Consider the following 20,655-nt stretch of genomic DNA (forward strand, 5'->3'; position numbering starts at 1 on the left):
CCTCCCCACGCCAGACTGCATTGTTGGTAACCGCGACTTTTGCAACTTCTCCGGCCCCTGTGCACTTCCGGCGGAAATCCTTTGTGCACAGCCAAGCCTGGGTCCACGGCACTCTAACCTGCATTGCACGACTTTCTAAGTTGGTCTCCGGCGACGTGGGACTCCTTTGTGTAACTTCGGGTGAGCACCGTTTCACGCATCCTCGTAGTGCCTGTTTCTGGCACTTCTCTGGGTGCTACCTGCTGCTGAGAGGGCTCCTTGTCTTGCTCGACGTCCCCTCTCTCTCCTGGTCCAATTTGCGACCTCCTGGTCCCTCCTGGGCCACAGCAGCGTCCAAAAACGCTAACTGCACGATTTGCAGCTAGCAAGGCTTGTTGGCATTCTTTCGGCAGGAAAACACTTCTGCACGACTCTCCACGGCGAGAGGGATCCGTCCACCAAAGGGGAAGTCTCTAGCCCTTTTCGTTCCTGCAGAAACCTCCGCTTCGTCTGTCCGGTAGAAGCTTCTTTGCACCCACAGCTGCCATTTCCTGGGCAGATGCCCATCTCCGACTTGCTTGTGACTTTTGGACTTGGTCCCCTTGTTCCACAGGTACCCTAGATTGGAAATCCACAGTTGTTGCATTGTTGGTTTGTGTCTTTCCTGCATTATTCCTCTATCACGACTTCTTTGTCTTTGGGGGAACTTTAGTGCACTTTGCACTCACTTTTCAGGGTCTTGGGGAGGGTTATTTTTCTAACTCTCACTATTTTCTAATAGTTCCAGCGACCCTCTACAAGGTCACATAGGTTTGGGGTCCATTCGTGGTTCGCATTCCACTTTTGGAGTATATGGTTTGTGTTGCCCCTATCCCTATGTGTCCCCATTGCATCCTATTGAAACTATACATTGTTTGCACTGTTTTCTAAGACTATACTGCATATGTTTGGTATTGTGTATATATATCTTGTGTATATTTCCTATCCTCTCACTGAGGGTACACTCTAAGATACTTTGGCATATTGTCATAAAAATAAAGTACCTTTATTTTTAGTATAACTGTGTATTGTGTTTTCTTATGATATTGTGCATATGACACTAAGTGGTACTGTAGTAGCTTCACACGTCTCCTAGTTCAGCCTAAGCTGCTCTGCTAAGCTACCATTATCTATCAGCCTAAGCTGCTAGACACCCTATACACTAATAAGGGATAACTGGGCCTGGTGCAAGGTGCAAGTACCCCTTGGTACTCACTACAAGCCAGTCCAGCCTCCTACAGAGAGCACCTACCTGGATGGACCACACTGCCGAAAACACTGCACTACACAGCACCTACCTGGAGGGAGCACACTGTACTGTGAAATACACTGCACAGCACCTACCTGGAAGGTCAATACTGTACAATACACTGCACTACACAGCACCTACCTGGAGAGAGCACATAGTACAATACATTGCACTACACAGTATCTACCTGGAAGGAGCAGACTATAGAAGCACACTGTACTGTACATTACACTACACTGCACAGCATCTACATGGAAGGGTCACACTGTAGAATACACTGCAGTATACAGCACCTACCTGGAAGGACCACACTGTACTCTACAATACACTACACTGCACAGCACCTACCTGGAAGGGACACATAGTACACTATACTGTACTATACTGCACCTATCTGTAAAAAGCACACAGTACAATACACTGCACTAAACAGCACCTAACTGGGAGGAGCACACTGTACTGTACAATACACTGCACTACACAGCACCTACCTGGAAGGAACATACTGTACTGTACAATACACTACACTACACAGCACCTACCTGGAACGAGCAGAGTGTAGAATACACTGCACTGCACAGCACCTACCTGGAAGGAGAACACTGTATTGTACAATACACTACACTACACAGCACCTACCTCGAAGAGGCAGACTATACAATACACCGGCCTAACAGCAGCTACCTGGTTTGGAGCACACTGTACTGTAAAAATACACTGCACTATACAGCACCTAAGATCACACTGTACTGTACAATACACTGCACTAAACCTCACCTACATGGAAGGAGCACACTGTACTGTACAATCCAATGCACTACACCCCACCTACCTGGAAGGAGCATATTGTACTGTACAATACACTGGCCTAACAGCACCTACGTGGTTAGGAGCACACTCTCCTGTAAAATACACTGCACTACAGAGAACCTACCTGGAAGGAGCACACTGTATTGTAAAAAACACTGCACTACACCAGACCTACCTAGAAGGAGCGCGCTGTACTGCAGAATACACTGGCCTAACAGTACCTACCTGGTTAGGAGCACACTGTACTGTACAATACACTGCACTACACAGCACCTACCTGGAAGGAGCACAATGTACTGTACAAAACACTGCACTACACAGCAACTACCTGGAAGGAGCACACTGTACTGTGCATTACACAGCACCTATCTGGAAGGAGCACAATGCACTGTAGAATGCACTGCACCACACAGCACCTACCTGGAAGGAGCACATTGTAGAATACACTGCACTGCACAGCAGCTACCTGGAAGGAGCACACAGTACTGTGCAAAACACTGCACTACACAGCACCTATCTGGAAGGAGCACACTGTACTGTGCATTACACTCATTTTTGGTAGACCGCCGAAGTCGCACCCACTACATGACTGCCTTATTATGACCGTTGGGTGCTCCCCGCCACACACTGGGCGGAAAGTCGCCAGCAGCCATACTGGCGGTCAGCAGTCTAGTGGAGCTTGCCAACACCGCCCGCCATATTACAAGATTGTAAACGGCGTGGCGGTGTTGTGTTGGCGGTGCACTGGTGGTAGAGCAAGCGGCATGGACCCCGTTCCCTCCCGGACGACCACCAGGTAAGGTGATCGTCCTACAGGGGACGGGGGTTTTGAGTGTTGTGTGCGTGAATGGGTGTGTGTATGTGTGTGTGAATTTAGGGGAGATGGGGGTGTTGTGTGTGTTTGTGCAAGTGTCTGTGTGCTTGTGTGAATGCGTGTTTGCGGGGGTGGGGGAAGTGTTGTGGCCATGTGGTGTGAATGAGTGAGCGTGGATTTGTGCATGTATGTATGTATGTGTGATGTGTGCATGTGTGGATCAGGGTAGCGGGGGTAAGTACGGAAATCAGGGGTGGGTACAGGGATTAGGGGGAGACTGGAACTGAGTCCTGCACTCATGTTGTAACTGTGCTAACTTTTCTTCACCCCTAGAACTGTTTCTGAAAATTGCAGTGTGTCAACTTTTAAAACAGATTATTGCTATTTGCTTGAAAATCGTATAACGTGCCAATTCTAAACAAAGTGGTATTGATACATATGTTGAATACTTACTTGCAAACTTACTTACCTGCAACTTGAACCTTGTGGTTTCAGTCTCTGGGGGTTAGGATGTCCACAGGTTGGGGTTGAATTTAACCCCAAACACCCACCACCAGAAACACGGACCGGTCGGGTGCAGAGGTCAAAGTTGAGGTTGATTTAACATGGGCTCCTATGGAGAAGGGGGCACTCGGGCCTGCTTCCAGGTAAGTACCCTGAGGGCAGACCTCGGGGGTTTAAAAGAGCACCGGGGGGAACAGGTCAGCACCAAACACACACCCACAGAGGCACAGGGGCAGCTGGATGCAGGGTGCAAACACCACGTCAGGCTCCCAGTGCTTCCCTATGGGGGGATCCCAGGGGTCACAAAGATGCTGCAGGTGAAGTCCAGGGGGTCTTTTCCAGAAAACTACCAACTGGACAAGGAGGAGGGCCGCCTGCTGAACGTTGTTGGACCAGTGGTCGAATTTCCCAAGGCCAGGGCGCTACGGGTGCAGGGGTACCTTTGGTGTCGGGTATCTTCGTCCGGATCCTTCGCGGTCAGGGGAGGTCCTCTGGATTCAGGCTGCAGATGTCGTCGTGTTGGACAGGAGGAGTCAACCCAGGGTGGGGACTTGCTCAGAATCGTCTGGGGACCAGCTTTAGTTGGTTGGGACAACTGGACACGGGGTGTGTGCGTCGGTTGCAGAGTGGGTAGGATACCGGGCGGTTCTGAAGTCCTTAGTTGGAAGTTCTTCTTGGACAGGGCTGCTGTGCACGGGTGTTCTTGGTCCTCGGGGGTGTAGGCGGTCCTCTGGAGGCTTTTCAGAGGACACTGGTCCTGCAGGATGCATTGCCTTCTTTTAGCAGGGCTTTAGAAGCTGGAGACAGGCCGGTAGGGCTGGGTCCAAGTCAGTTTGCGTCTTCAGTCTTCTCTGCTGGGGGTCAGGTTAGCAGTCCTTCTTTCTTTTTCTTCTTTCTTCTTGTGAGGTAGCCAGGTATCTGACGAGCTAGGTTCAGGGGAGCATTTCAATCCTGGATTTAGGGGCGTTACAGGGGTCAGAGGGCAGAAGCCAGTGGCTACTGTCTCTGAGAGTGACTACATCCTTCTGGTGTCCACTCCCTTTGGGGAGGGGGACACAGACCTAACCCTATTGGTCCCTTTCCTCCAAACCGAGATGGAGGATTCTGCAGCGGGAGGGTCACTTCAGCTCTGGGCACCTTAGGGGTGGTCCCAGCTGATGCGATCACTCCTCCTTATTTTTCCTAAGTTTCCTTCTGAACTTGCCGCCAAAAGTGGGGCTTTCTCCAGGGGCGGGCATCTCCACTGGCTGGAGTGCCTTGGGACATTGTAACAGGAGGCCTGAGCCTTTGATGCTTACTGCCAAGAGTTACAGTTTCTGCGGGGGGAAGTGTGAAGCACCTCCCCTCTGTGCAGGCTTTGTTTCTGGCCTCAGAAAACAGAAAAGGCCCTCACCCCATGGGGTCAGAAACTTGTCTCTTAGTGGCAGGCTGGCACAGACCAGTCAGTCCTGCACTAAAGGATTGGGTAAAATACACAGGGCATCTCTAAGATGCCCTCTGGGTGCATTTTTCAATAAATCCAACACTGGCATCAGTGTGCGTTTAATGTGCTGAGAAGTTTGATACCAGACTTCCCAGACTTCAGTGAAGCCATTATGGAGCTGTGGAGTTCGTAATGATAAACTCCCAGTCCATATACTCAGTATGGCCACACTGCACTTACAATGTCTAAAATGGACTTTGCTCCTGCACCTATACCCTCACCTGTGGGATAGTGCACCCTGCCTTAGGGATGTGAGGCCTGCTAGGGGGGTGACTTACCTATGCCCCAGGCAGTGGTTTGTGGGCATGGCATCCTGAGGGGGATGCCATGTCAACTGTGCCTTTTCCTTCCCACCATCACACACAAGTTGCAGTGCGCATGTGTTTGGTGAGGGGTCCCTTAGGGTGGCACAATATATGCTGCAGCCCTTAGGGACCCCCCCCCCACCCAGTCACAGAGCCCTTGGTACCACTGCTACCTTTTACAAGGGACTTAGCTGTGGGCCAGGGGTGTGCTAATTGTGGAACAATGGTACAGCTTTAGGGAAAGAACACAGGTGCTGGGGCCTAGTTAGCGGGACCCCAGCACACACTTAGTCAAGCTGGCATCAGATATCAGGCAAAGAGTGTGTGTGGGGTTACTGCAAACAAACAAGGGGACAGTTTCTTACAACTAGAGAATACACCATACAAGACAGCACATAGTTCTAGGCAGCATACAGCACTAGAGAGCACAACAGAATAGACAGTGCACTATTTCACAAAACGCTGCACCAGACAGCACACTGTAGTACATGTTACAGTGTACCAGATGGCTTGTTGCACAAGATAGCACACTGCATTACACAGTACACTATACTACACTGTCCACAGTGCTGCACTAGACAGTATACTGTAGTAAATGGTACAACTGCAGCATCATCTCTATTCCCAACCAAATCCTTTTATCTTTTGACAGCTCAAGACTTTTCTGCTCATGCACAACTTTAATCTTGGTTTGCCTCCACTTTTGCGGCCCCCCCTTACTTCATTCCAGATACTGACTCTCGGTTGGTTACATCACAAGCGCAGGCACTTCCTTCTGAAGCAGCTGATTGCACTTTTACAAATGGTCTCAAGCAATGCACCACCCTCCCTAAAGCTGCCCCACCGCTGGTAGTGATATCAGGGGAGCCTTGGGTTTGCCCCTCCTCCCTTGCCACTGGCTTGTCAGGTCACACAGGAGCGACAAACCTCCTTGACCTTCTCTGACATCTGGGACCAGTAGAAGTGGTTGACCAGCCTCTCTCAGCTCTCGGGCACCACCAGATGCCCAGCCAAGGGGACCTCATGGACAATGTTAAGGAGAAACTCCCTGTACTGCTGAGGGACCACCAGCATGGCTCAGGAGTTAGCACAGCCGAGGGGGTCAGTGTGTAACCTGCACTCGCCAAATGGTCGACCAGGTCTTTCCACAGTAAAAGCTGTAGTTGTAGCTGTAGCTGGTGGAGGCCGAAGGTCTCAGTGTGGACACCAACATATAATTACATTCAGCACAACTCTAATTACCTTTATATTTCTTCATCTCCTCTTCAGGTTTCAGAGTTATTATAACTTATTTTTCCCTTGTTTTCTTCATCTCACTCTCTGGACCCTGAAACTTCACCTTCTTACACCTGAAGGACACACAAATCATTTTAGTGTTACAGAAGACTCGGAGGCTACAGGATCTGAAAAGGAACAGCACAAACACCCTGTAATTGGAAACAGAATACACACACATCAACAGCCCTGGGGGCATCCACAAGTGTCACAAATTATCCCTTCTACTATGCACACCCCTCTGCTCAGACCCTTGCAGGGATTAGCACATGATAATACAAGCTTCAGGATCTCGTAGGAAACAGTGAAAAACTGAGCAACTAACACACATGGCCATTCTCTCTCCACCTCTCTCCCTGTCTATCTATCTGATTACCTCTATAACTCTTTCTTCTTCTCTCATCACTTAGTGTTCCTCGCTCCCTCTCTGGTCCTCTCTTTCAGAAAGCTCCAGATATTGCAAAGGTATCTGTGCACATTGAGTGTTACTACAAAAACAAACACTCACACAGACTCTATGCTGCGCTGTCTCAACTTCATTTCATCCTCCCACCTCCTCCCTTTTTCCTTCCCTCTCTGCGACTCTAAACAGCACAAACATAATTGTGCACAATTGCTGTTCCTACCCTCACACTCTCTCAGGCTCAGCATCTCTCAGCCCCTCTTTGCTTCTCTGTAACTGAATATTACTTGTCACACCCCCAAACACACACTTTGTTTCTTTTTTCTCTCTCTTTCATATTAACTTTCTTTGTGTGTTTTTCTTGCTGACAGTTCTTGGGATCTCAAAAGCAGATGTGAATAATCACACACTATCTCTTTCATTCCCTCTCTCACTCTCTACATATGCCGCTTAATCTTCTACTCACTCTTGTGATCTCCTGTGTCTGTCAGGCTCACTCTCTCTCTTTCTGTCTCTCACTCTTGCTTTCTTCCTCTCCTCCTGTAAAATCTCAGTACTGCTGAGTATGACTGTCTGTGAGATCCTGCATCCTGTCTGTGAAAGCCTTCAACCTGGAACTACTACATCTCCTGCATCGTTGAATCATTGAGCTCTGCCCCCCTGGGATCCTTGAAATCCTGCACTGTGGAATATTTAGAGTCATGGTCCTTGAAATCTCTGCATTTTTGCATCTTGGAATCTCTGGATCCCTGTACACTGGAATCTCTAGATCCCTGTACCTTGGATTCTCGGGATTCCTGTACCTTGGAATTTCTGGATCCCTGTACCTCAGAATCTCTGGATCCCTATACCTTGGAATCTCTGGATACCTGTACCTTGGAATCTCTGGATTCCTGTACCTTGGAATCTCTGGATCCCTGTACCTTGGAATTTCTGGATCCATGTACCTTGGAATCTCTGGATCCCTGTATCTTGTAATAACTGAACGCCTGTTCCTTGAAATCTCTAAATAGCTAAATATTGGACTCATTTAAGTCCTACATTTTAGATTCAAATCACTTTTATTGTATGTAACAATACACAGCGATCACATTGTATGACCCACCCAGAGAAGGGCTGCATAGTGATAATAATGATATAGCTGTATTAAAAGTAATAACATATAACGGGATGAAAGGTAAACAAAGCATCCCCCCTTCCTCCCTCCCTCCCGCCCCCGAAAGCACATTTACCCATTAATACAGCAACAATGAGAGAAAACACTAAAGTTAAACCCCTAGATGGCCCTGTTCACTGTGTCATGGCTGGTGTGTCGTGAAGCCTCAGGAGCTGAAGATATCTGGGGCATGTCAACTCCCTAAACTCCGAAGAAAGGTGCCTCAGAAATGGGCCCCATAACTCTCAGAAAGAGTCTGCTTGGCTCATCAATGTCAGAGTAATATTCTCCATGCCTAAGATGTGCCACAGGCGCCGTATCCATCCCAGGTGCATGGGAAGAGTATCAGTACCCCAGTGAGAGAGTATGTTTTGAGTGGCCGAACCCAATACCAACCCTGTTAGACACCCCCTATGGTAGCAGATTCTACGCTTGCCATATTTTAGCTGTGTGACGTGCCCTGTAGTATATGTCCTCCTATTTCCTATGTGTGAGAGATCTACTGATTCCGGCCTCCCATTGTCGTTGTCCTGGGGATTTCTGTGTATCGGGGCCTTTTGTAGGAAATTATACAGGTCAATGATTAATCTTTTATCTGAGGTCTTCTTCAACAGCCATTGCTCAACATCTGCAAGGGATCTCTGTGCCTGATCTCGTATCCCTGGATGCATGGCCCAATGACAAATTTGTAAGTAGCGCATCCGCTCTGTCTCGGGCAGTGCATGTTCGGATTTCAGAGTGTCAAAAGGTATCATAGATGGCCAACAGTGCGACACTCCGGTTGACACTTCTTGCTGTAGGCCAAAGTGTTCATACCAGGAGTAAAGGACGGATTGCCAGCAATTGGCGTCAAGAGCGAGGGTAATGTAGTAAAGTTTTTCCCTCTTGCCACCCGGTCCCACATTCTCATAAGTGAGTGTGTGTTTGGAGAAGAATATAAACCCCAAGGATGTTGTGGGCGGGATAGGAAGGGAATCTTCCACAGGGATGTGCCTGCGAGTGCCCTATACATAAACGGCCACCTCTTTTCGGACTCGTCTCTCGACCACTCTACTAAATAGTAAATAGTGCAGTAGGTTAGGCATCCCCAGCCCCCCTTGTGCTAGCGATTGATAGCATAGGGTGCGGCTCATGCAAGGCCGCCTCCCTGCTCAAATGAAATGGTAAAAATCTTTCTGTAAAGATTAAAGCGTTCCCGGGAGAGGCTCGACCGGTAGGGTTTGAAAAAGGTATAAGATTTGCAGAAGGATCGTCATTTTAAGGGCAGCAATGCAGCCCAGCCATGAAATCAGGTATGATTGCCATTTGGCCAGTCCGCGTCGTACTCGCTGTACCAATAAGCGGTAGTTAATAAGGGTAGTGTCGGAGATGGTTGGAGCAAGCTTGAGCCCTAGATAAGGGATACTCCGTCAATCCCAACATATTGGAAACTGCCTTTCCAGATATTGCTGGTCCGCAAGAGGGACTGCGATATTAAGGGCTTGGGATTTCTGAACATTTACGCGGAAGCCAATCTTCCCGAACTCCTCTATCTCCTGCAGAAGAGCCGGAAAGGCCCCCTTGGGATTATCTAAGGAGACTAAAACGTCATCTACGTATAAAGCCAAGGTGTGCACTTCACCTTCAAATGTCACACCCGTGATATTTGGATTCGATAGTACACTCTGTGCAAACCGCTCCAATAGTAGGGGTGACAAAGGGCACCCCTGTCTGGTGCCCCTGCGTATGGGAAATGATTGGGAGGAATGTCAGTTCACCCACACCTTCCGATGTAGTAGTATAGCCCCCGGAGAGTGATAGGAAGTCCTCCTATGATTGTGTCCCTCTTAGGTTGCTGGCTGTTTACCTGCTACTGTGAATGTGCTCCCTCCCCTCTCAGAACAAAAAATCCCCAACCCTGAAAGAACAACACAAACATAGATCAACAGCTCTGGACTAACCCAGAATAGTCTCTGTGGGCAATCCTATAAATGAAGGTCTAATCCCACCTGAGTCCACCGTCTCCTTCCATTGGTCCCTCCATCCCCCTCCCATTTCCCCTCTGTATCTGGCCCTCAAATAGCCAGAAGTGTGTTGTGGTCCAAGGATCTTCACCCCTCCGCATCCCCCGATAGGGACTTCACCACCGCCCTCCTCTCATAGTCTCTGGATCGAGACGGAGCCCACCCACACTGTCCTCCGGCTACGCCGTCTCCGGCGTCTCGGGGTCCTTCTTAGTTATCGACTGATTCGGCTCATGGGGGTACTCCAATCACAGGGCTTTGCAAGCTGCCTCCAGTGAGTGATACTGGTGCACAGTTCCATCCAACCAGAAGATAAGCCGAAATGGAGGAGACAGTCGTCCAGCTGTGATACCTCGCGTCGGACCTCTCTTAGATCCTGGGAGAGATCTCGTTTCACCACCTGCAGGTCCTCCTTAAGAGACTAGAAAAGGGCCTCCAAGAACGAGCGCTTTACCTGTTCCTCTCATCCGTTGCCCTCTGGGGTGCGATTGCGCTCGAGAGGGGAGGACCCCTCGTCATTTACATGGGTTTGGAGAATATCTCCTTCAGGGTGCGTTCCTTCTTAGCACAGGCTGCTGTCATAGTGATCTAGGTGATAAGCCGTATCCAGACACCGTCCCTATGAATCCCGTTGGCGGGGGTCACAACGGAATCCATGCTCTATGTTGGGGGGTGTCTCACAGGCTCTCGTGCCATCTCATAAATCCCACTCCTGTTGTTCTAATGGGTGCAGAGTAGCGGAGGGGCCCATAAGACGGGTTGCTCACTGGTCTAGCCCGCCAGTCCCGCCAGTTCCAAGTAGGGGCCCGCACCCCAGGGCAGGTCCTGTGTGTGCCACCCCAGTGAGGTGATGTCCCGGGGGCAATTTCCTGGGCCCCTAACGTAGGCGGGCCCCCCCCATCATAGCCAAAGTGGGCCCCCGCTCCCCTGCAATCCTCCTGCTCTAGGGCGCTGCACTCTCCTCACCTCTCCCCCGATGGTGGCGTCTGGGGGGTGGGTCTGTCCTTCTTCTTCTGCAGAAAGAGGGGGGTGATCTCTCTGCAGGCTATGGTGTCGGCCGCACCTTCTACCCGGGCCCCGCCATCATCCTTCGGGCCCGCTGATGTCCTGGTGTGGATGAGGCCTCCCCAGCAGACTGCAGAAGGGATCCGCGGCGGCCTTCGTACAAGGCCGGACCTCCACGCTGGGCCCAGCAGCATGCGCTGTCCCGGGAGGTGATCAGGCTTTGCCCCGGGGTCCGATGTCCCCCACTTCACCGCCACGGCCATGGGTGTGATCAGGCCTCCTTCACCTCTCCCCAGGCCAGCCCGGCCGGAGAATGTGGGCTGCACCACGTCCGCTGCGATGAGCAGCGCCCGGCCCACATGGTATCGGCCAAGTGGTCCACCTCATGGCTGCATTATGCTGTGCTGGGAGGGTTCTCGGGGGTCTACATCACTGGATTCTCCCCAGGACCGCCTTGGAATGGGTGGCAGGCACGAAGGGATCAAACCATGCATCCTATCTGTCTGACATCTTGACTCCCAAGTCCGGCATTTTAGAGTCTGTGGAGGCTTTGAACTACAGGACCATGGACTCTCTTAGTTCCTGCACCATGGAGACTCTAATGTCCTGCATCCTGAGGTCCTGCACCTTGGGGATGCTGAAGTCCTGCACCTTGCGGATGCTGAGGTCGGGCACCTTGGGGACTCTGAAGTCCTGCAACTTGGAGTCCCTGAGGTGCTGCGACTCAGAGTCTCTAAGGTCCTCAACTTTTGACCCTGTTGCAAATTTGGTTTGTGGGCATCTCACTTCAAGGCTATGACCTTTGGTTTGACTACTTCTAAACGGCTACTTCTAACACCTCCCTAAGAAGAATCCTTAACTTTTCTTCTATTTGTTGGTGTTGTGAACTGCTCCCAGGTGCCTTTCTCTCAAGTGTCAGAGGATTAGCCCCTCCGTTAGGACCCAGGCTGCTTTCAGATTACTGTAAACCACATGCACAGGATATTCACTCCAGTGCATCTTAAAAGTGAAATGGTTCCTGCCCATGTCTCTTTCACTCGTCTCTTCTGAATCTCTCTCTGCATTTCTCCCTCTTTCTCGTTCCCTTCCCGTTCACCTGCCTTGTCTGTTCCTTCTACATCTCTTGATCTTTTCACCTTCTTTCTTTCTGAATATTATAATCTTCATCTCTCCCTGTCTTCTCTGATGCCAGAAGTGAGGGTTCTGGACACTTTCAGAGGTTTGAAGATTGACAGGAGGCTGACCCCTGAGGATGCTGTGGACTGAAGGGAAGTCGTGAGGGATGAAAAAAGGTTTCTTACCACCAAAAGCAGATCTGAGGAACAGAGTTGGGTTTATGAGGACTGGGGGAGCCCTTTGAGGACTGAAGTGATATCACAAAAGAATGAGTAAAAATAAAGGTAGGCAAAAATTGAAAAAGTATTCAGAGGAATTAATATCCACATTAAAGGAACTAAATTTGACAATCAGCGGAAGAGTGCAGAAACTTTAGAGTTGTAGTATTTTTAGAATGGCCATTGGACTTATTTATACCTGTATTTTGGACAATTCCATGACATTGTGACTCAAGACAGGAACGAGCCCCTTTCAGAGCACAGTGTTCCAGTACACGTAGGACATCTTAATTGAACAGTGATTTTCACTTGAGCAGAGGAGTATCTTCACGTGCCATTCATTCATGTACAGCTTTTTGACACTGAATGCACATTAAATGTGGTTTCTTGTTTTTAACAAGCGCTCCACTTCCCACATTTCTCATTTTTAAGAACTTTTCCTTTTTAATTCTCTCACTGAGGACTGACGTGCAGTGCATTACCCATGTGTTAGGCAAGGATATCACTATAAAAGTGGAAGTATGCTTTACATTTTAATAGCTGTTCTAAAGCCATTCCCTTGGGAAAGCTCTTGTGTTAATGACAAGTGGGTGAAAAGTGTTTCTGCAGAGCATTCTGAACATGAAGCATCTGTGTGGAATGTAAGTTCTGCATAAACCTCTGAATGTGGAATACTATGCCTGTAATCTTGTAACTCAGCAACTGCGTAACTTTGTCTCAGTTTGAACAACTGAAGTACCCGTCTGTATACTGTAGGAGGCTGGACTGGCTTGTAGTGAGTACCAAGGGGTACTTGCACCTTGCACCAGGCCCAGTTATCCCTTATTAGTGTATAGGGTGTCTAGCAGCTTAGGCTGATAGATAATGGTAGCTTAGCAGAGCAGCTTAGGCTGAACTAGGAGACGTGTGAAGCTACTACAGTACCACTTAGTGTCATATGCACAATATCATAAGAAAACACAATACACAGTTATACTAAAAATAAAGGTACTTTATTTTTATGACAATATGCCAAAGTATCTCAGAGTGTACCCTCAGTGAGAGGATAGGAAATATACACAAGATATATATACACAATAGCAAAAATATGCAGTATAGTCTTAGAAAACAGTGCAAACAATGTATAGTTACAATAGGATGCAATGGGGAAACATAGGGATAGGGGCAACACAAACCATATACTCCAGAAGTGGAATGCGAACCACGAATGGACCCCAAACCTATGTGACCTTGTAGAGGGTCGCTGGGACTATTAGAAAATAGTGAGAGTTAGAAAAATAACCCTCCCCAAGACCCTGAAAAGTGAGTGCAAAGTGCACCAAAGTTCCCCTAAGGACAAAATAGTCGTGTTAGAGGGAGAATGCAAGGAAAACACAAATCAGCAATGCAACAACGATGGATTCCTGTCTGAAGGTACCTGTGGAACAAGGGGACCAAGTCCAAAAGTCACAAGCAGCTCGGAGATGGGCAGATGCCCAAGAAATGCCAGCGGTTGGTGCAAAGAAGCTCTTTCTAGGCTGAAGAACTGTAAATACTGCAGGAACGACAAGGGCTAGAGACTTCCCCTTTGGAGGATGGATCCCCCACGCCTTGGAGAGTCGTGCAGAAGTGTTTTCCCGCCGGATGGACGCCAACAAGCCTTGCTACACGCAAATCGTGCGTTTGGCGTTTTTGGACGCTGCTGGGGCCCAGGAGGGACCAGAAGGTCGCAAATTGGACCTGCAGAGAGAGGGGACGTCGAGCAAGACAAAGAGCCCTCACTGAAGCAGGTAGCACCCGGAGAAGTGCCAGAAACAGGCACTACGAGGATGCGTGAAACGGTGCTCGCCGAAGTTGCACAAAGGAGTCCCACGTCGCCGGAGACCAACTTAGAAAGTCGTGCAATGCAGGTTAGAGTGCCGTGGACCCAGGCTTGGCTGTGCACACAGGATTTCCGCCGGAAGTGCACAGGGGCCGGGGAAGCTTGCAAAGTCGCGGTTCCCAGCAATGCAGCCCAGCGAGGTGAGGCAAGGACTTACCTCCACCAAACTCGGGCTGAAGAGTCACTGGACTGTGGGAGTCACTTGGACGGTGTCGCTGGATTCGAGGGACCTCGCTCGTCGTGCTGAGAGGAGACCCAAGGGACCGGAGATGCAGCTTTTTGGTGCCTGCGGTTGCAGGGGGAAGATTCCGTCGACCCACGGGAGATTTCTTCGGAGCTTCTGGTGCAGAGAGGAGGCAGACTACCCCCACAGCATGCACAAGCAGGAAAACAGTCGAGAAGGCGGCAGGATCAGCGTTACAGAGTTGCAGTAGTCGTCTTTGCTACTATGTTGCAGGTTTGCAGGCTTCCAGCGCGGTCAGCGGTCGATTCCTTATCAGAAGGTGAAGAGGGAGATGCAGAGGAACTCGGCTGAGCTCGTGCATTCGTTATCTAAAGTTTCCCCAGAGACAGAGACCCTAAATAGCCAGAAAAGAGGGTTTGGCTACCTAGGAGAGAGGAAAGGCTACTAACACCTGAAGGAGCCTATCACAAGGAGTCTCTGACGTCACCTGGTGGCACTGGCCACTCAGAGCAGTCCAGTGTGCCAGCAGCACCTCTGTTTCCAAGATGGCAGAGGTCTGGAGCACACTGGAGGAGCTCTGGACACCTCCCAGGGGAGGTGCAGGTCAGGGGAGTGGTCACTCCCCTTTCCTTTGTCCAGTTTCGCGCCAGAGCAGGGGCTAAGGGGTCCCTAAACCGGTGTAGACTGGCTTATGCAGAATTGGGCACATCTGTGCCCAACAAAGCATTTCCAGAGGCTGGGGGAGGCTACTCCTCCCCTGCCTTCACACCATTTTCCAAAGGGAGAGGGTGTCACACCCTCTCTCAGAGGAAGTTCTTTGTTCTGCCATCCTGGGCCAGGCCTGGCTGGACCCCAGGAGGGCAGCTGCCTGTCTGAGGGGTTGGCAGCAGCAGCAGCTGCAGAGAAACCCCAGGAAGGGCAGTATGGCAGTACCAGGGTCTGTGCTACAGACCACTGGGATCATGGAATTGTACCAACAATGCCAGGATGGCATAGAGGGGGCAATTCCATGATCATAGACATGTTACATGGCCATATTCGGAGTTACCATGGTGAAGCTACATATAGGTAGTGACCTATATGTAGTGCACGCGTGTAATGGTGCCCCCGCACTCACAAAGTTCAGTGAATTGGCTCTGAACAATGTGGGGGCACCTTGGCTAGTAAGTAACTTTGCACCTAACCTTTACCAGGTAAAGGTTAGACATATAGGTGACTTATAAGTTACTTAAGTGCAGTGTAAAATGGCTGTGAAATAACGTGGACGTTATTTCACTCAGGCTGCAGTGGCAGGCCTGTGTAAGATTTGTCAGAGCTCCCTATGGGTGGCAAAAGAAATGCTGCAGCCCATAGGGATCTCCTGGAACCCCAATACCCTGGGTACCTCAGTACCATATACTAGGGAATTATAAGGGTGTTCCAGTAAGCCAATGTAAATTGGTAAAAATGGTCACTAGCCTGTCAGTGACAATTTGGAAAGAAATGAGAGAGCATAACCACTGAGGTTCTGATTAGCAGAGCCTCAGTGAGACAGTTAGTCACTACACAGGTAACACATTCAGGCACACTTATGAGCACTGGGGCCCTGGGTTACCAGGGTCCCAGTGACACATACAACTAAAACAACATATATACAGTGAAAAATGGGGGTAACATGCCAGGCAAGATGGTACTTTCCTACACAACCCCCCCCCAAACGAAGGACAATAAGACTAGCCATTACCTGATGAGTCTTCATTGTCTAAGTGGAAATATCTGGAGAGTCCATCTGCATTGGAGTGGCTACTCCCAGGTCTATGTTCCACTGTATAGTCCATTCCCTGTAGGGATATGGACCACCTCAACAATTTAGGATTTTCACCTTTCATTTGTTTTAGCCAAAGTAGAGGTTTGTGGTCTGTCTGAACAATGGAGTGAGTGCCAAACAGGTATGGCCTCAACTTCTTCAGAGCCCAGACCACAGCAAAGGCCTCCCTCTCAATGGCAGACCAACGCTTTTCTCTAGGGGTCAACCTTCTACTAATAAAAGCAACAGGTTGATCCTGGCCCTCAGAATTAAGTTGTGATAGGACTGCCCCTACTCCTAATTCAGATGCATCAGTTTGGACATAGAATTTTTTAGAGTAACAAGGGCTTTTCAGGACAGGTGCAGAGCACATGGCCTGCTTCAGCTCCTCAAAAGCTTTCTGACAGTTTGCTGTCCATAATACCTTTTTAGGCATTTTCTTGGATGTGAGGTCATTAAGAGGGGCTGCAATGGAGCCATAGTTCTTAATGAACCTCCTGTAATACCCAGTGAGGCCTAGGAAGGCTCTCACCTGAGTCTGAGTGGTAGGGGGAACCCAATCAATAATAGTTTGGATTTTCCCCTGAAGTGGTGCAATCTGTTCCCCACCAACAAGGTGTCCCAGATAAACCACCTTACCCTGCCCTATCTGGCACTTTGAAGCCTTGATAGTGAGGCCTGCCTTTTGCAGGGCCTCCAAAACTTTCCAAAGGTGGACCAGGTGATCATCCCAGCTGGAGCTAAAGACAGCTATATCATCCAAATATGCTGCACTGAAAGCTTCCAGCCCTTGCAGGACTGTGTTCACCAACCTCTGAAAAGTGGCAGGTGCATTTTTCAAACCAAAAGGCATTACAGTAAACTGGTAATGTCCTCCAATGGTAGAAAATGCAGTCTTAGGTTTAGCATCTTCTGATAATTTGATCTGCCAATACCCTGCAGTCAAATCAAAAGTGCTTAGATACTTGGCAGATGCCAGTGTATCTATGAGCTCATCTGCCCTGGGTATAGGGTGAGCATCAGTTTTGGTTACCAAGTTGAGACCTCTATAGTCTACACAAAACCGCTTTTCTTTCTTTCCATCTTTAGAATTGGGTTTTGGTACCAGTACCACAGGAGAAGCCCATGGACTGTCAGAGTGCTCAACCACTCCTAGTTCCAACATCTTCTGAACTTCTTGCTTTATGCAGTCCCTGACATGGTCAGGCTGCCTATAGATCTTACTTTTGACAGGTAAACTGTCTCCAGTATCTATAGTGTGCTCACACCAAGAAGTGGTGCCTGGCACAATGGAGAAGAGTTCTGAAAATTGTCCTAGGAGATTTATGCAATTATCTTTCTGCTCAGCAGTAAGACAATCAGCCAAAACTACACCTTCCACAAGAGCATCTTGTTCTGTGGAAGAGAAGAGATCAGGTAGAGGATCACTGTCTTCTTCCTGTCCCTCATCTTTTGCCATGAGCAGGGTGAGATCAGCCCTGTCATAGTAGGGTTTCAGGCGGTTGACATGGAGCACCCTAAGGGGACTCCTGGCAGTGCCTAAGTCAACCAAGTAGGTGACTTCACCCTTCTTTTCAACAATTGTGTGGGGTCCACTCCATTTATCTTGGAGTGCTCTTGGGGCCACAGGCTCCAAGACCCACACTTTCTGCCCTGGGTGGTACTGAACCAAAACAGCCTTCTGATCATGCCATTGCTTCTGGAGCTCTTGGCTGGCCTGAAGGTTTTTACTGGCCTTTTTCATGTACTCAGCCATCCTTGATCTGAGGCCAAGTACATAATCCACAATATCCTGCTTAGGAGCTTTTAAAGGTTGTTCCCAACCCTCCTTTACAAGTGTGAGTGGACCCCTAACAGGGTGTCCAAAAAGAAGTTCAAAGGGGCTGAAGCCCACTCCTTTCTGGGGTACCTCCCTGTAGGCAAAAAGGAGGCATGGTAGAAGGATATCCCATCTCCTGCGGAGTTTTTCAGGGAGTCCCATAATCATGCCTTTGAGAGTTTTATTAAATCTCTCCACCAGTCCATTTGTTTGTGGATGATAGGGTGTTGTGAACTTGTACGTTACACCACACTCCTTCCACATGGCCTTTAAGTATGCAGACATGAAATTGCTTCCTCTGTCTGATACTACTTCCTTTGGGAAGCCCACCCTGGAAAATATTCCCAGGAGGGCCTTTGCCACTGCAGGAGCTGTAGTGGTCCTTAAAGGAATTGCTTCAGGATATCTTGTGGCATGGTCCACTACCACCAAGATAAACCTATTGCCTGAAGCAGTAGGAGGGTCAAGGGGGCCAACTATGTCAACCCCTACCCTTTCAAAGGGAACCCCAACCACAGGCAGTGGGATAAGGGGTGCCTTTGGAGTGCCACCTGTCTTGCCACTGGCTTGACAGGTTTCACAGGACTTACAAAATTATTTTGTGTCCTCAGACATCCTAGGCCAATGAAACAGTGGTACCAATCTGTCCCAAGTTTTCATTTGACCCAGGTGCCCAGCTAAGGGAATGTCATGTGCCAGTGTTAGGAGGAACTTTCTGTACTCCTGAGGAATCACTAATCTCCTGGCAGCTCCAGGTTTAGGATCCCTATGCTCAGTGTACAAGAGGTTGTCCTCCCAGTAAACTCTGTGTGAGTCACTGACATCCCCATTAGCCTGTTTGACAGCTTGCTGTCTGAGACCCTCTAATGTGGGACAGGTTTGCTGTGCCACACTCAGCTCCTCTCTGGCAGGCCCCCCTTCACCCAAAAGCTCAGCAGTATCTGCTTCCAGCTCCTCTGGTGTAGGTTCTGCACAGGGAGGGAATTCTTCTTCCTCAGAAGTAGAATCCACTGTAGAGGGAGGGATAGTAGGAAGTGGTTTGCTTCTACTAGCCCTAGCTTTAGGGAGCACTTGGTCCATTGTTCCAGGATCCAAGCTTCCCTGTCCTTTTTGCTTTTTGGCCTGAGCCCTTGTCAAAGCAAAAATATGCCCTGGGATGCCCAGCATTGCTGCATGGGCCTCCAACTCCACATCTGACCAAGCTGATGTCTCCAAATCGTTCCCTAATAGACAGTCTACAGGTAAATCTGAAGCTACCACAACTTTCTTTGGACCAGATACCCCCCCCCAGTTGAGATTTACAACAGCCATGGGGTGGCTTTGTGTTATGTTGTGAGCATCGGTTACTTGGTACTGGTGTCCAAGTATGTGTTGTTCAGGGTGCACCAGTTTCTCAATCACCATTGTGACACTGGCACCTGTGTCCCTGTAGGCCTGGACCTCAACACCATTTATTAGGGTTAGTTGCTTGTACTTCTCCAAGTTATGGGGGCAAGCAACCAAAGTGGCTAAGTCAATAGCCCCTTCAGAGACTAAAGTAGCCTCTGTGGTCTCCCTAATCAGACCAACCCCAACTAAATTACCAAAAGTGAGCCCAGCTACTCCCTTGGATTGGCTATTAGTAGGTTTGCTCCCACCACCACTGCTATTAGTAGGGACACTAGGTGTAGCAGTAGGGGTTGTAGTGGTAGGAGCTGTGGTGCCTTTCTTTGGACAACTGGGATCTGTTGTCCAATGGCCTTTTATCTTACATAAATAGCACCATGGTTTCTTTTCCTTGTTCTGATTAAAGGAGGATTTGGGCCCACCACCCCCACCAGAGTGTTTTTGTGGGCCTGATGAAGACTCATTTTTAGATTTGTCCCCACCCTTGTCAGAAGACTTACCATCCTTCTTTTTGTTGCCATCTTTGTCACCCCCTGTATGAACTTTTCTGTTCACTCTTGTTCTGACCCATTTGTCTGCCTTCTTTCCCAATTCTTGGGGAGAGGTCAGATCAGAGTCCACCAAGTACTGGTGCAACAAATCAGACACACAATTATTAAGAATATGCTCTCTCAGGATCAAGTTATACAGGCTGTCATAATCAGTAACTTTACTGCCATGTAACCACCCCTCCAAGGCCTTCACTGCCTGGTCAATGAAATCAACCCAGTCTTGTGAAGACTCCTTTTTGGTATCTCTGAACTTTATCCTGTACTGTTCAGTGGTTAAGCCATAACCATCCAGGAGTGCATTCTTAAGAACTTGGAAATTGTTAGCATCATTTTCTTTTACAGTAAGGAGCCTATCCCTACCTTTTCCAGTAAATGATAGCCATAGGATAGCAGCCCACTGCTTTTGAGGGACATCCTGTACAGCACAGGCCCTCTCAAGTGCAGCAAACCACTTGTTAATGTCATCCCCCTCCTTGTAAGGGGGAACTATCTTATGCAGATTCCTGGAATCATGCTCTTTTGCAGGATGACTATGGGGAATACTGCTGCTGCCACCATGGGTATCTAAACCCATCTTCTGTCTTTCCCTCTCTATTTCTAAAGACTGTCTATCCAAATCCAGCTGTTGCTTCTTGAGCTTCAGTCTGGTTTGCTCCACTCTCAATCTATTGAGCTCCCTTTCTAACAATCTGTCATCAGGGTGGGTGGG

General features: G+C 49.0%; 1 protein-coding gene across 1 annotated transcript in view; it reads right to left on the reverse strand.

Annotated features, from left to right (window-relative positions):
• The window catches only part of LOC138278804 (E3 ubiquitin-protein ligase TRIM11-like), a 317,121-nt gene that overhangs the window by 19,255 nt on the left and 277,211 nt on the right, over nt 1-20,655 (reverse strand). Inside the window, exon 5 of the mRNA XM_069219317.1 lies at nt 6,426-6,532. Coding sequence (XP_069075418.1) covers nt 6,472-6,532 — 61 coding nt within the window. The 3' untranslated portion in view covers nt 6,426-6,471. The remainder of the gene's footprint in view (nt 1-6,425; nt 6,533-20,655) is intronic.

The sequence above is a fragment of the Pleurodeles waltl genome, unplaced genomic scaffold (assembly GCF_031143425.1).
Source record: "Pleurodeles waltl isolate 20211129_DDA unplaced genomic scaffold, aPleWal1.hap1.20221129 scaffold_59, whole genome shotgun sequence".
NCBI lineage: Eukaryota > Metazoa > Chordata > Amphibia > Caudata > Salamandridae > Pleurodeles > Pleurodeles waltl.